Below are 16,328 nucleotides of genomic sequence, written 5' to 3'. Positions count from 1 at the left end.
AYATTATCATATTTGCTGAATATGCAACAACAATGCTTGTGAGTTTCTTTCTAGCCCCAGGTTGGTAGGAAATGACCTACAGGCTGAAGTATTAGGACTGGTATTTCTCTATCCTACATACTATAAAAACAATTAAAAATATAATTCATATGAATGCCACAGACCTTTTATACTTAGGTGACTGGCTAACCTAGTACACTGAGAAAGCAATGATTAGGCCCAGCTGAGCRTAGGGGTGAGAAAAAGATTTTGGAAAATATGAGGACAGCTGGGAGCTCCATTTTCTCATGAGCAATACAGCGATTACAAGCCTCAAGATTTTACTTCTCTTTCTATATAGTTGAGGGCTTCCTGAGGACTCCAGTTCACCCCCAGCTATTTCTGACCAGAACAGCTCCAGCACTCATGAACATCTGAATAGCCCAGAATGATGGATCCTGTGCGGGTAACACCAGGACTTTCAATGGGACTAACACAAACAAACGGACTTTTATGTGATGCAAAGAGATGAAGTGGGGTGAGAGAAAGACACAGGGACTGCTGGAGATGGAGGCAGCCTGCTGGAAGGATAAAAACTACACTGCTATTAGGCTCCGGTGAGAGGGTATTTTAGAGGCGAGAGGGGGAGTTGAAGTACAACAGGCAAGATAAAGGGATGAGAAAGCTTCAGGGGGGCTAAGTAGTTTGGAAAAAATAAGCCAGCAAATCTTGGAAGGGGATTAATTCAAAGGACTATTGTAAACTGTCTTTTTATTCAAAGAAATCTTGTGCCTTTCTCATAAAACTTGTGAGAATGGAGAAGTTTGAACCCTGACAGACCAATGAATCAGTGTATTTAATCAAGTGAAACTGCAAGAATTAAAGTCTGCCTCTTCTCACTTTTCATTGCAATTATGTACTGGTAATTAGACTTTTCATAAGAACTCCCATGTAGAAACATGTGGTGGGGTCCTTTAAACATTTCTCTTCTTTCGCTGATTACCAGTAAGACTTTGAACAAATAATCACATGGGGGACGGATGAACCTTGTGTAGTTCAAGGATTTACTAATCACTCCAAATATTTTTGCAGTTCACTGAGTTCTCCAAGCTAAGCCACGTTCTCAGTATTTTTCACTTTATAATTTAAAACCAGAAGCATCATTCAGTTAATTAAAGGCTGTATGTGTGCGTGTGCGTGAGAAATCACTGGCATACWAAAGTTCTTTTTTGATTACAGGAATGTCTTAATTCATTACGTATAGAAGAAACAGGTAGACTGTAACAATACATATAAATAGACTTAAATATACGCCAGTTAGATGATTTCTTTCTCACTGTTTTCCTCTGTGTGTTTTTCAGCATTTCTCTTAGTGGAACCAAATCCAGTAACATCCTAATTCTCCTTAGCTTTCAATCTTATACTGCTTGACTACTTTACATGTTTGCATGGCTGATCCTCAATTCTTCTCAGACTTCCTGAATTTCTCATGGCATTAATCGGCACACTCACCACCTGGTTTTTCATGCCAGGAGGCATTGAAACCTTTCCCAGTCACTGCTGCATCTGTCTTGAAATGGACAACAACTGCATTGCCTGTGGTGGAGACTCGCAGTGGGTTCTGCRCTGATCTTGAAATACACAGCTGGGCTAGTCTAGGAGAAAGAAAATCAGGTCCACCATAGACCTAGAAAGAGAAGAACACTGTCAGTCAGAGGTTTTCAAAGACACCATCTGCTATAGTAGAATACATCAGAACTGCTTCGACAGGAGAAAAAAAATCTCATGTAAATATTGAAAGTGATTCCACATTTTTAAGCGTAAGGTAGCTAGTAAAGTTATCTTCTCTGAAGGTTTGCTTGGTGTCTGAAACACCTGGAACAAGTATGCAATTCTAGATGATTTCAAAACAGCTTTGCATTAAACAAGAATTTTCTGCTTTGGAGACTTTGCCACGTTCTTCCTCGATCCCTCCTGGGTTAGCATCTTCTTTCTGTGAGGATATAAAAGTACATCTTTTGTGTGCTTGTGCAAACAAACTATCTCTTTGCTGGAACTTATGCTGCTGTTTTGTGCCTTTATGTTTAAAAGCACAGTTAAGATTGATCTTTTTTTAACTGGAACCAGATTTGATCATTCTCTCTGATAAAATAAAACACTTTGCAATTCCCGTAACTTCAATGGCAGAAWCAGGATCCAAACTATGGGATTTGGGCCAAGGAAGTAAACGATATTCTAACACCCTACAGAAACAAGGATATGTATCAGACTATGCCACAGAAAATAAGTTTCAGCTTTTCAGAGTTAGTATTTCTTTTCAGAAGAGTGTTCCTCAGATAGCTACAAGCCAGAAAAACACCAGTCTCTTAAGCATCATCGACAATGTTGTGTACTTTAAAACGCAGTATTAAACCCATTCAAGCGAATTAGATTGTTTGGCTGGAGCCTTGTAATTCTGTTTCTTGTTTTCCGAATGGGATGTGGGATAATAGTTTGCACCCATTTGTAACTGGTGGACCTGGCTCATCTTCATTAGTCTGGCCTTTTACAGTCAACGGAGACACACATGCTTAGAACAGTTTTCAAAACCAGGAATGATTTTGGTGCCTGGTTCCTCAGTGATCAAATTTTCTTGGCTTCTTGTGTGTTAATGAAATGCTGCCCGATGTTTTGGTCTCCTGCCTCCCATTGGGATCTCTCTGGTGAGACAGCAGCTCCAAAAGTCAGCTTGACAGTAAGCTCAAATGGGAATACTGTTGATGGAGGCACTGAATGAAGAGTGTGCTACTGCCCTTCTAGCAATAGTTAGAACAGTAACAGCCATTCTCACCTGTATCAGCACACATTGTATATACATCCTGAAGCTAAACTAGAGGATGACAAGTTCTAACAACAAAACCAGGGACTAGAAAGATGGGGCAACAATTCCTATCAAGATTTTTCACCAACAGCATCCCAGATTTGTTCCAATATTTTTCTAGTCTGGTAAACATCAAAAAGGTCAGAAAAAGCAATCTGTACATCTTTCTCAGAAAGTGGCAGCACCACAAGAACCAGTCTGCTCTATGGCCCTTTTACCTCTGATCATGTGAGACAAGGGCAAACAAAATATTTTAATAAGCTCTACCTGACACTTGCTAACTTCAGAAGAAGTTTGAGTTCAGTCCAAGCTAAATATCTGAGCAAGTCTTATAAATAGCTGAACTAGTTCCACCACCTCCAGAGACAAGCGTAGTGCATTGCTACATAATCTGATTGACTGTGTGCTCACTTAATGTTCACAGTGCCTGACCCTGCTCTGCCAATAGAGGTACAGACAAAAGAACTTTTTTTTTTAAAACAGAAAAAATATTCAGTGATTCCAGAGGAATGTGGCACCTCAGAAGCTGAAGATCCTGTCCCCAGAAGCAACAAGAAATGAATTGTTCTATAAACATGATGCTCTGTAAGATGTTCAGAGGATTCCCTTTTATTTTAGTGGCTGATTTGGCACGCTTAATTATTTTATTTAATTTTGACTGAGACCAGCACTATTATGCTTTCTACAGGGAGGCTGCATGAATTGAATGCATAATGGCTCCTCTGCCAAATCAGTCATCTCAAGGCATTCAGGAGAAGTCAGAAGGGATGAAATTGCAGCTCAAATTCTGACTTCATTCTGTAATGAAGCAGCCACAGTGCTGGGAAGAAGTATGTTTGTCCGCTGGAAGCTCAGCGTCTTCAGCAAATGCTTGGCTGCTTGCGAGGCCCAACAACAGCTGCATTTGTCAGAAGTCTGTTCAAAATGCGAATTTTAAAATGTGTTTGTGGTATATCTCCCTGAGTCAGAGCCACAGCGTGGGACCCAGTGGGAACACATGCTCTTAATCATCTAAACCTGCCCAATAAAGCTATGTGGCAAAGGAAACAGCGGGAGTATTCAGCTCTGATATGCATCATGGACTGGCCTCTCACATCATCCCCAGTGCTCCCYGGGGCCATCTGCACACCATGGGCAAGGGGAGGCAGCCCAGCTCTAACATAAGGCCTGCTGATTTCTGTACTATTACCTCAGGAATTAAATTGGTCCAAGCTGAACACATACAGTTAGAGCTGGACTGTCAAAAGAAAATTAAGGATGGGAAAGAAATATTGATGGGAAGCTGAGTTTTGTGGGTTTCCTTTACATTGTTAGCTGTTTGGCAATGGCCTTTTGCACAGTTTCAAAACCAAAAGCACTAGTCAAAGCCATGCTCTTTACAGTTAGGAGTGTATTTTCTTTTCTCCTTTAGGTCAGTTCAGCTAATCAGATGCTTTCACAAGGGCTGGAACAAAACAGGCCAGAGCGTTTCCATGACAAAAAACAATAAAAATGTTACTTTTGGCTCCAAAGCGGAAAACCAATAGTTACCACATGAAAAAAGGAGAGGGAAAAGAGAATGGATGGAAAGAATGAATTCCAGGGAGTGGTTCACAAAGAGTCACAGGATGTCCGAGCTGCAGAGAGATAAAAATACAAATAAAAACATTTAGTCTGATCTGAGCACCTGATCCAGAGATGAAATAATGTTGGATGGAATAGCGGGGATGGAGGACACTGCCATAAAGCCCATGGTTTTAATCTGTTCTTACCATTTGCTTCTGCTCCGTTAGCTCCATTTATTGTTACCAGTCAGCATTCCAGAGTTATGAGCAACAGAAAGTTGTTTTCATGTGGTTGGTCCACCCTCATGACACAGATTTCTGGGAATAAAACTGATCCCTGTTCAGATATAACTGCCAGCAAWGAGAGAGCCTGACTTTGACAGAGAAACAAGAATTACGGTAATATTTGACGTCTCTTTATATTTAAACAAGAAGACCAAAGCATCTGATAAAGGTTTGGAAGTGCAACAGATTGACAGGGTTTCTTTCTTTTCAGCTCACAGCTACATCTTGCTGTGGCAACACATATCTACAGTTTACTAAAATCTGGTCACTGTTAAAGAAGAGAAATCATAATTTAACAAAGCTGGCATGGTCATTTTTCTCTATGCATGTATTTTCAGAGAAGCCATTTTTTAAATATATTTAACTCTTTCATTATGTCCAAAATGATGGCCTCTATTTCCATAAAACATTTATAGAAAACATCTTTAAAAACAACTTTAAAAAATTGCTTCTGGATGTTTGTAAAAGGTGTGGAATCTGATGGGGAAGAGAGAAAGACTGCAACGGCATCATAATAGACACAAGAGGGGGGATAAAAGGGGAACCTATCAAACACTTGAGCATGCAGAAGCCATGGGGAGAACCTGAAGATTCCATGCACAACATTTTTGCTTAACTATTATTGGAAAGTCTTAGTGAAACATATGGCAGGTCCACGATATCAACATGAAAATGATAGTTTGTTTGAGAGGCATTGTCAAAGGAAAGGGAAGGGAGGTGCTTGCGTTTTATAAGAATGAATACGCTTCAGAAAGATATGCAAGAGAGAAATATTCAAGAAACTGGTAAAGATAAAAAGGAAGACAGCAACAAAGTTGGTGTGATGGGAAAGATCTGTTAGAAATTTCCTACAACTCTCTGCAAGGTGGAAGAAAGGTGTTTCTAAGCAAAAAGTAAAAGCAACCAGGTGAGCAAACTTGGTGATTACTAAGAAATTTTTATTATAAGATRACATATTTTGGAAGAACAATAGGAAAGGACACAGAAATTCGTTGCAATGTTCTGAAAAAGGTTTCTTGTTTCAGAGAGTGAAGAGAGTTAACTAGACAGGGAGTCTGGACAAACAGCAGGGTGCAGAGCTACTTTAGTTCTGATTTTGACTTCTTATTAAAACTGGAAAGTTATTTGGCTTGAAAGAAAACAGGAAGTGGTAGAACTCACTATTCTAAGATAAGGAAAAAGTGAAATCAGAGGAATAACTATGAGAAAAAGAAGACTTCAATAACCCAAGGAATTGGTAGACAGGATAGTCTTGGGGAGGTAACACGAGGGTGAAAGGAGTTTGGGAAATCCAGCAATCATTGAAACTGACTATGTCAAAGGCACACCAGGAACCTCTTTTTTTCCTAGCAATTTATCAAATGTGTGTGTGTGTGTGTGTGTGTGTGTGTGTGCATGGTTTTCAGGTTGGACTATGTAGACAAGTACAGCAAATAAGACCGCAAGGTACAGCAGCTCCTGAAAATAGTTAACCACATTCTATTTTCCCCCCGAAATCTGAATCATCTTTTGTTCTGTGCAGACTATATCAATGATGCTGCGAATGCGTAATTTCTAACAAAAACAAGGAAATATATATGTGGCAAATTACAAAAAGCTCTACCAAATGCTTGCAGTTTGGCAGGGAGAGTTGTGCACTGCCAGACAGAACCTTTGATCTTGCACTAAGACATGAACTGATCTTCCCCAATAGTTTRATTTGTATTAGTTTATCTATCAGCAGATCAGAGACAGGTGCTGGAAGCTGGGTGAGCCAAGATTGGGTGATGAGTAACCAAGAGGCATAGCAATCTTGAGGACAAGGAAGAGCAGTGGTCAATAGCCACACTGAGGGCAGGAAGGCAGGGAAGTTCAAACTGCAAGGTGGGCATCTGCGCTGATGAATGAGCACGGATGGAAAGAAGTAAAGCAGCAACTGGYTAGAAGGGGTAAAGAAAGAAAACTGGAAACCTAAGGCAAATACCTTACTGAGGGACACAGAACAGCAAGCTGTAGGATCCTCTTAAGCAACTCCTTTAAGCAATTTCTGACAGGYAGCCCATTCATTAGGCTTTTAGGTTGCTCCCCCCCACACTAATCAAAAAGTTGTTAAGCAAATGTTTGCCAGCCATCTGTATTGCTACTGGATCCTGATAGCTCTGGGTGACCAGGTGTAGGCATCATCCTTGCACTATTCAACCACAGCTGAATTGGACTTTGTAGCTGTTTAATTGATTTTTCTGGGCAACAGAGGCATGACTGAAGCTTACAGGCAGATAAGCTTCAGTGCAGCCATTTAGGCATAAACAGCAATGAAGCTGCAACACAGCTGACTTCATCAATATCCAGACCAGCCAACGCGGGTGACTTATGCACAGGCATAGGTGTCAGCAGTGACACACGGGCACACTTGCCACTGCTACTGAAGGAGAGTTTATGGAGCAACTTCCTTACATCCAGATCCCACAGAAGCCTCAAAGCTAGTAGGATACTCGTGTTCACCTGATCAAGACTTCAGTTTCATTGCTCAGCTAGGAAAACCTGTTTTAAAGCCAAAAGGCTGGAGTTAAGTCATACATCTCTTCTACTTGTACAAATGCTTCACAATCATTGGTCTGGCCACTGGATACTTAAGAGTTGCTTTGGGATGCAGGGTAAGTCTCCCATCAGGAACATTGCTGTTGAGCGTGCACTAAGAACCCTAGGCTGGAGAAATCAAGGCTACTAAGGTAAGAAAGGAAGCAAAGAGGATGAGCACATGCTGGATGGATAGCTGTCTGGCTGTATGCCAGCCATACTTCCTATTCCTTGGGAGAACAGAAGGCCCCAGCACAGTGGTACAATCTCTCTTAATGAATCTTTTATTTTTAGTCCATTATGAGAACATTAAAAATTCACACAGGTAATAACAACAAAAGACCCAACAACTCTAACTCCATTAGTGAYCTAGTATGTCTCTGGTGAGAGCCATCTAGAAAATCTATCCTTCCAAATAATTTCTTTCTGAAACTACTTTCTAGTGCTTTTTCCTGCACTGGAAGTCTATTCAAATCTGTTAGCTGGGAATTGGTCACCTGGCTGATTCCCAACATGAGCACCAAGATGGCTTATATAAGAGGACCAGGCACTCTTCCAGGCCTCTTAAAGGTCAATAAACCCTTAGAGAGGTTGCTTTTCTCCTTGTCCAACCACCCTAATCTACTTAGGACACTGCAACACTGCCTCTTCTTTTATTCTTTTTTCCAAGAACAAAGGTTCTTCACAGTTTTTAGGATCCAGGGTTATAAACCTCCCCACTTCCTTGGAAGGTCCTACACAAGGTCCCATTTTAGCTGTCCTCCCAGCRATCACAATTTTCCTTTAGCTTTGGGAAATTTTATCTCCATGGTACAGTACCCTACACTCGGTTCTTTGGAAAGGGTGGGCATTTTAAGACTTCAAGTTCTTCGGAATAGCTTTGTCTCATGTTATGGAGTGTGTAGTGCCTAGCTTCATTATTGATTAAGGTGTACAAATACCAAAGCCATAAACACAAAAATTAATGAGTGCTGTGGTTTCTGCAACAACATCTGTGAAATGTAACTTTAACCATAGCAGAAATGGGTAATTGCAGTAGACTGTTTGTTCTGCTCCTGCAGTTCTTGGGATAATCTGCTTCAGACAAAAATGCAGATAACTCRTATATCTTTGAGGGCTATATCTACCTCCAAAGGCCTAAATCTTACCTCCAAAACATCGTAGTTGCAGTTTGGGTGATACTCAATGTCGAATTCCTGGATGGTGAGTTGAATGCTGCTACCGGGTGCTGTGCGAATGTACCAGATGCATTCCCTATTGCTCGGGTACCTGTTGGGGTAGCCAGGGCTGTTAAATGATCCAGAAGGGCCAGAGAGTTCTCCTCCACAACCTGACAACACAGGAAAGCAGCCTGTCAGCGAGAGGCTCTGGAAAACCTCCCCGACAACCATAGAACACAGACAGGCATCAGCACCTACATTGTGCACAAATGCGTACACTGTGTACAATGGGTTTGAGGGTCCTCTCTGTCAGAGGGAACGAAGGTCTCGCAGGGAGGAGAGACCCAGAAACTGCAGGCTGGAGCTGCTGGCACTGCCCATGCAATAAGCACTTCACCCCCTGCTTTGTCAGGCTTCTCACTGAACCTCAGAATCTGCTTTGACAGCTGAAGAAACTGAGGCACAGAGTGAATAGTTGACATTTTCACATGGGCCTCTAACTTGGTTTGACTGGTTCTAGAAAACTGAATCAGATCCATCCTCAGCTGCTCCTGACCTCAACTAATACAAAATTAAGCTGTGATGGGGAGGGTTTCCTATTGTTGTAAAAATGCCATTTTCCATTGCTTTACAAATCATAAAATTAAAAAGACAATACAATTTCCCTCAGCCCACTGAACATGACTACAGGCTGCCAAGTCACAGTGGACAAACTGGCCTTCTGACATTTCATGGGTTTAATATTATTACATGACAGCTCTGTTTCAGCTGTGGCTTTGGGGAGTACAAGTCTCTGGGGCTGAAGCTGTTCTACCCCTCACCTCTGCACCATTTAATTCATCAGCTTTGGCTGCAGCTCTCTCTTCCAAAACAAAAGTGTACCATCTTGAYTATAAGTGCTACAGAGCCATAGCTAGGAGCAGAGAAAAGATGGGCTCAGGCTGCAGTTTCACCATTGCTTTATGCAGGTATAAGTGGCAACTGCTGCCCTCGCTTCCTTTGGTTGGGTTCCCAGCGAGATCCTCTCCCTGGTCCATCCTCTGGGTGCTGGTGTCAGCGGGAACTGTGCACCAGTGAGGGTGCTCCTCCAGCCCTTCCTGGTGTCAGGGTAGACTCAGGTCGGCTACGTTCATCGTGAAACCACACCTTTAGAGAAGTAAGTGGGGTGGCTGTTTACCTGTCACGTGCAGAAAGCAAGGGAATTATCTGTCTGATCTGATTTTATGTGTGTGTCTCCCTGTCTTGCAGCAGCAGCATTTTCTCTCTCTGAGCATTACAAGCCCTCAAGTGCTTCATTCAGGCTCTAGCTAATCTTTTGCTAACGTAGCTTTTGTGGGGTCACTCAGGTCACCCTTATAATGAAAGCCCACACTCCATCAAGCTCTTTGGATTAATCTCCAAAAGGAAGATTATGTCACATAGCAAAAAAGCCTCAAAATATTTAATTAAGCCACCTAATCAAGCTCTTTGGATTCATCTCCAAAGGGAAGATTTTGCCACATCACAAAAAAGCCTCAAAATAGTTATAATAATAATAAAGCCACCTAACAACCAACAAGCTATGTATTTCCAGAAGCAAATATTGCAATATGTCAGAAAAGCGATAGCATCTTTACCAAAACTGTTATTTATAGGAAATATTTTATAACATTAAAAAAACCTACCCCTCTGACCTGCTCAACCAATCCACACAGATGTGTGAAACCCTCCTAAACTGTACTAAATCTATGCATAATTTGCAACTGGAATCAGGTATCTTAGGCCATTGCTCTCCTTAATGCATTTCTTTCTTCATCAATTTGTAAATTAAGATCTTCAATTAAATGTAAATACTTTCCTCAATGCCTTCTCTGAAAAAATCATGGTGGCTAAAAGGCAGCTGCTAAACACCAACAGCATTTGCCGTCATCTCTACCATGGGGTCTTTCAGCTCCCCACTGAAAACTTGAATTGTGCTCTCCCACCGTTGGCTCTGATGCCTTATAGGGCTGTGAAATACAAATCTGTGAAAGGAAATAGTAGCAGGTCTGAAAGGGAGCAAGGCAATAAGAAGCTGTTCTAAACTAAAAAAGAGTCATCTAAAAGCAGACATGAGGAAGATGTCTCCAGCCATGCCAGCTCTGTGACATGCATCTCTGACTCCATCACCCTGTACTCATGGGAAAACTGCCACAAAAACATGAMAATTCCCACAGTTGGACAATAGTTAGCTATAACCCTAGAAATCCTTTCCATGGCTGAGCTTGACCTCACAGGTGAACTGCCACAGTCTCAGTCCTGTTCTCCCCTTTCCCCAGGGATCACCTCCACCTTGCAGCGCATGATGCTCCATAACCATAAGGTTTGCCTGGCAGACACAGGGTATGTTATCAAGTTACAGACGTCTCAGTCGGTAGTAAAAGCAGCCTTTAAGTGTATTTGAAGCCAATCCTGCCTTCAATCCCTCCAGAGAGATAAGCACAATGGAAAAAGGTGCTGCACTTGCTTCCTCAGCGCCTGCCAGCACCGGTGGATACCTGTTAACCCGCGTAACGTTTGCTATCCAGGAACCTTTCAGCAGAGACACAGAGAAAAAGAAGGTTTCAGTGTAACCCACCACCACATTTTTTTCCCTGTACTCCCACCAGAAGATGGTCAAATTTTTCTTAAAAGAAAACAGGTTGTTGGGTTTTTTTTCAATTGGAAAAAAAAAGGGGGGGAGGGGGAGACCTACAGCTGAGTTTGCAGTGTGAGTTATTCTATTTCTTTTTCCTCTGCAGCAGGAATGACAYGGCCACTGAGGGCAGATTTCGGGAGGGGAAAGATTTCTCAACAAACAGACTTACATGGCCCGGCTCCCAAGGGGGTGGGATGGGGAGGCAGGGGAGTTTCGGCAGTCGAGAACAAAGCCAACTGCTATTTATCTCAGCCTGAAGAAAGCTGGGAACATTTTAAAACTAAACAGGCAGTTATGACTCAGCTTCTCCTACCAAGAGTTTCCTGATAGCCACAAAGACATGTTTTTTATTTAAACCCAAAATGGCTCAGAGGAGTGGAAAGCTTGTGTGCTGCTCTTTGAGACACAGACCTTTCTCTCTCTGCAGCCCTTGCAGGTAGTGTTCAAACTACTCATGCTTTCTCTCAAGAGTGGTTTATATTTTCTCTGAGCTCAACTGATATTTCCTGGATGAGGTATGTGAAGCACATAAATATCAAACTATTGTTAATGCGCCATTTATTTCCTTCCAACTGCAAAATGTTCCCAGAAACAGAGTATTTTTAAAAGAAGCAATTCTTTTCAAGTGCTCCAGTAAAACGGAGGTAAAGTTTAGAATGTAATTYCCAAAAATAGTAGCTTGCCTAATTTATTAAGATACTGAAATCGGAAAAGCTTAAATGATGAAGTAATCAGCTCAGCTAATTAAACTTCTTCCATCTCTGGCTTTACCCAAACCTTCTCACAATGTTTACAATTGTCTGCAAACATCAGATTAGATTTTGCTTCTATTCAAATATTCTTTTTTTGCTGTCTTTTGCAACACAGGGAAAAAAATTTGTTCTTTAGGGGCAACTAAAAATGAGGAAGCAGATCATACAAATTGCTGCATGACGTCAGGTCCCACTGAAACAACAGTGAATCTGAGACGGCTCTGTACCTAGTGAAACACCTTTAGAAGTTTTCCACAGCGCAGAAGTACGTGGTCTTGCTGTATCGGGGCAGCTTCCCAGACAGCTGCAGYGTGGAAAAGTTTCCCGTGGCTGAACTGCGTATGGCGTATGCTCAGTTTGAGCAGACCTCCTTGAAGTTGTTTTAGAAACTTCAACTTTACAGCTAAACTGAGAAAAAAGGGGCRGGCAGGGATATTGTTTCAGTAGTGTAAAGGTCTTGGAGTTCCCTTGAAAAGTGCTTAAAACAACTACCTAATGTAGTGTTAGTTGCTAGGAAATCAGGCAACAAATAGAAAGCTCAGGAAACATATTTGGTGGCTTTGCTTTCCTCTGGTTAAAATCTTAGTAGTCACTGAAGATTGTACAAGGGATGATTTATAGACGTCTTTCCGTATTACTGCCTGTCTGGCTAGCAGATGGTGTTCATTAACTGAAGAAGAATCTCTACTCTCATAAATAATTACAGATGAACACTGAAGTAGTAATCTGTGGAAACCTCAGGATTTTTGCAAGGTTTTCAGATTTATTCAGGGGTATGTTTTATCCACACACTAGAAACTACCTTCCATACAGCTTAAAGTGAATTGGCACTGTTCATGTAAAATCAGAGTTAGGGAAATGAAAGGATTCAMGGTTGTTCCATTTGTTGTGCTCGTACTGAAACATTTTGGTCAACGTTAACTGACTGTAGCTGTAAGGAGCATGTTGCAAGAACATTTGCCTTTACACCACTAATAGTGCATGAAGCATAACTTGGATTTGATTCTGAAATTTTTTGTTCTCTGGTGTAGATTTAGTTCAGAGAATAAGCTCCCCCAAAGCAGTGGGGTAATTTTTGTGATGAGGGGTTACACAGGAGAGTAAAAATTAAAGTGAGAAAYGTTTTTCCCCCTTCTGACTTTGTTAACCCCTTCTACAGCTTTGATTATTATTGTTTCATCAGCCTCTTGAATTCTGGTCATTTTCCTCAGTGGATTCCAGTCAGATACCAGTAAGATGGATATTAAATGAAAAAAAGACTACTGGGACCCAGACACCTAAACCCAAATGCAGGTATTCAAGCAGGAGTTGAATCCTCTGAGAACTTGACTGGTCACAGCTCCCTTATCAGCTGCAGAGGTTCARTGTTTGAAAAAAAAAGATCAGGACATTTTTTAGCTCTCAGACACTGATCAAACTGTTCAGCCGCAAGCACTTTAAGAAAATTTTGGCCTTTATTCTTAGATATTAGCTTATAGGTTTTTTCAGCTTGCTGAGGAAACAGAAATTAGTTCACCTTCACCTCTCGTAGAGAAAATGTCCATGTTTTTCAATAGTCAGACTGCAATTCAAAAAGCCAACTCTGAAGACACGCTACACCCCCAACTCCTAACAACTGCTCAGGACTTCAAAAGTTCCAGCCCTGTGCACTTCAGATGTAATGTGACAAAAAGACAGTGAAAACAAAYGGTCATTTTTGAAAACTGAATTCATGGTGACTTGTCCAAGGCTGCACAAGAAATCAGCAGCAGAGTGAGGCTTCAGGCTTAGGAAATCCTTTGTCCCAGCTCCCTGAATGACCTGCGGTGCTATATTCTCTCCAGCAATCCTAATGGATGCCTAGCATTTATCAGCAATGAATGATTTCTCCATCTTAAAGTAATATCCACTTCCATTATGCACCTCTGAAGGACTAAGAAACTTTTTTCACTTTTTTTCTGGCATACATGCTTAAAAAAACAGTCTTTGGTAATTGTACGGCTTGTAACATTTTTCATCTTCTGAAAATATGGACCCAGAATAATGAAAACCTCTCTGCTCATGAACCAAGTGTGCTTTCTGCACTCCCTGCCCATCAATCATGGCTCCCCAGGGAAATCCAACAGAAAGAAGATGATGGTGAAGGAGAACAGCAATGCTTTGGGGCAACATTATTCTTTTCGCAGCAGTGTGCTTTGCTTCTTTTTTAAAGGGGAAATTAATATGTGTCACAGAATACCAGGCACAATTCTGACTATGCTGAGAGGAGCAAACTGAATTTGTAAGCTGTATTCCCAATCATGCAGCCTAACGACTAAGCTTCCATTGAAATGCAGAGATGTATATTTAAAACTGCCAACTCCTGCATGCACATTGCTTAATAAGGTAAGTGACAGGTCTAGGAAATATGTGTCTTCTCAGATAGTGACAGTTGTCACTAGTGTAATTTTGCACTGAGAGACCTTTGGCCTTTTGGTCTCCTGATATTTTTTTTCTTTTTTTTAAGAAGCACTTCAATTGGCATGCCATCTTTGCAACATCCAGGCTGTTACCAAGAGTTTGTTCTTTCTTAAAGGGCCACTATATTATCAAAAATATCTTTGTCTGTAGTAAACTTCCTAATAAACAATAGAAGTGCAATGAGCACCTTGCAGGCTCAAGCTTTCCTCTGGTAAATAAGACTTTTGAGGCCCTGGCTGCAGAAGAAAACATTAGTGATTTAACCAAATCAAATTTAAATCTAGACTAATCAATGAAAGCCCCTTAGGTGGACACTGTTATTGCAGAACCAAAACCACTTTTAAATTGTATTCTTTGCACTATTGCTTTCTATCCAAGTTAAAATGATATAAGACACTTTTAAGCAGAAATAACAGCATTCTCCCAAGATGAGTTATCAAAACTTTTTCTGGGAAAGCCTGAAGACTGGGTTTTCACTGGGAAATTTATACACAGCTCAGCAACAGAGCAGATCAGGTGCAAATGTTTCGATTCAAAACACTTCAGATTGTGCCCTGTGTGGCAGCCGGGGCTCCACGTGTCAGTTATCAATGAGGTGAGCTTTTGGCTGCTTCTGGTCGTCTCATAACTTCTAGCAAAGCTTCCACAAAGAATGTCTGAAGTGAATTGTATCAGATACATGGTGGCAAATCTAAGCACAGCTCTCTTTTTATCACCAAAGTGAATGTCCTTGACAAATATCTCAAAGATGCTCCACAACTGCCAGTTAAGGTGAAGATGTATAGCCTGAGAAATAGTTCACAGGAGTTTGAACTCTAGAGTGCACACAGTTGTCAGTTGAGCAGAAGTAAAATCACTTCTCTCAGCAATATATATAGCTTGTTATTTTCGTGTCAGGTGAGATGTTAACAGACCCAGGCTTGGATTCCCTTAGAGATCTGCTCAGGGAAGAGGGGACTTGAATGCTTCACTCAGAAATACCCAGCTCAAAGCCTGCATCTCCTGCTGAGTTCCCCTATACTAGGGGAATTCCTCAGCTGAGCTCTTTTTGTGCATTTAAAAGACTTTCAGAAGGGCAAAGCGAATATGGGACACCAACCACAGCAACAGGTCTAATTTTATCCAGCCTAGGGCAACGGTATATACCCACAAAATGTAACCACCACGAGTAGGAGGGACACCCATATTTGTGCGTGACAAATCGAGAAAAAAAAGGAAGTGCTTGCAAAATACAGAAGAAAGACGGCTGTGGTCAGCTGGGGAGGAATTTGCACTCATGTTACAGGCAGGCAGGAGCCGCAGCTGTGAGGCGCAGAGCCAGCAGTGACATTCCCCAGGAGCCAGCCTTATCTGCACCCACAGACCCTGCTCTGCCGCTCGGACACAGCCCCACATTAGCAATACAGACGCCATGGGGTGTTAGGCTGAAGTCTAGTGTCCAGGAGCTAACAGAGGGGCAGCGCTGACTGACAGAGAAGCACATGCGTCAGTGCTGAAAGGAGTGCAGGGGTGGGAGAGAGTCAGAGAGTCCAGGAAATGTTGGGGGCGGGGGGGAAAGGGGAGGGAAGGTGCAAGAGTGCTTGCCAAGCAGGCAGATTTCGGAAATCTTTCAGAGCTTTAGAAAAGCAAGTTAACCCAGAACCATGGCTACTGTATGGAGCTGATGTCATCTGGCTCCATGCATAAAAGCCTCCACTTTTTCTTCTTTTATGCAGCCCCGGGATGACATCACCTCGAAGCACAAAAACCTACCTTTGTGCTGTAGCACTTCCCCTGCTGGCTCCTGCCACACATCTCACTCTTCCCGCATATGCCCCTCTTTTGCCCAGAAATGCTCCCTGACCTCCGCTGAATGCAAAACACCACTGTGTATTTGGAGAGAGCCCTTTGGGAACCCGTGAACGCCGGCAGTTTGCGGCGGTGCGGAGGAGCTCCTATTCAAACAGTGTGTAGCAAGCTGTACACCTCAGCAACCCACAGTAGGGCCTCCGCAGCCGATTTCAGCTGCTTTACAATGCTGTCAAAGCTGAATGGTGTGAACTGATTACACAGACATGGCAACTGTGGCTATTTAATTATTTTCAAGGTCGGATCCTC

General features: G+C 42.0%; 1 protein-coding gene across 7 annotated transcripts in view; it reads right to left on the bottom strand.

The window, feature by feature from the left end:
- The window catches only part of CUBN (cubilin), a 155,866-nt gene that overhangs the window by 73,557 nt on the left and 65,981 nt on the right, over positions 1–16,328 (bottom strand). For all 7 annotated transcript variants that reach the window (XR_003256944.1, XM_026087135.1, XM_026087136.1 and 4 more), the window contains 2 exons: positions 8,373–8,554; positions 1,492–1,666 (listed from right to left, as the gene is read on the bottom strand). Coding sequence is in view for 6 of the 7 variants with exons in the window: in XM_026087135.1 (XP_025942920.1) it covers positions 1,492–1,666; positions 8,373–8,554 (357 nt within the window). In the remaining variant the exon portion in view is untranslated. The remainder of the gene's footprint in view (positions 1–1,491; positions 1,667–8,372; positions 8,555–16,328) is intronic.

Source organism: Apteryx rowi, unplaced genomic scaffold (assembly GCF_003343035.1).
Source record: "Apteryx rowi isolate R43461 unplaced genomic scaffold, aptRow1 scaffold_704, whole genome shotgun sequence".
Lineage (NCBI taxonomy): Eukaryota > Metazoa > Chordata > Aves > Apterygiformes > Apterygidae > Apteryx > Apteryx rowi.
This window is presented reverse-complemented; position numbering and strand designations above follow the sequence as displayed.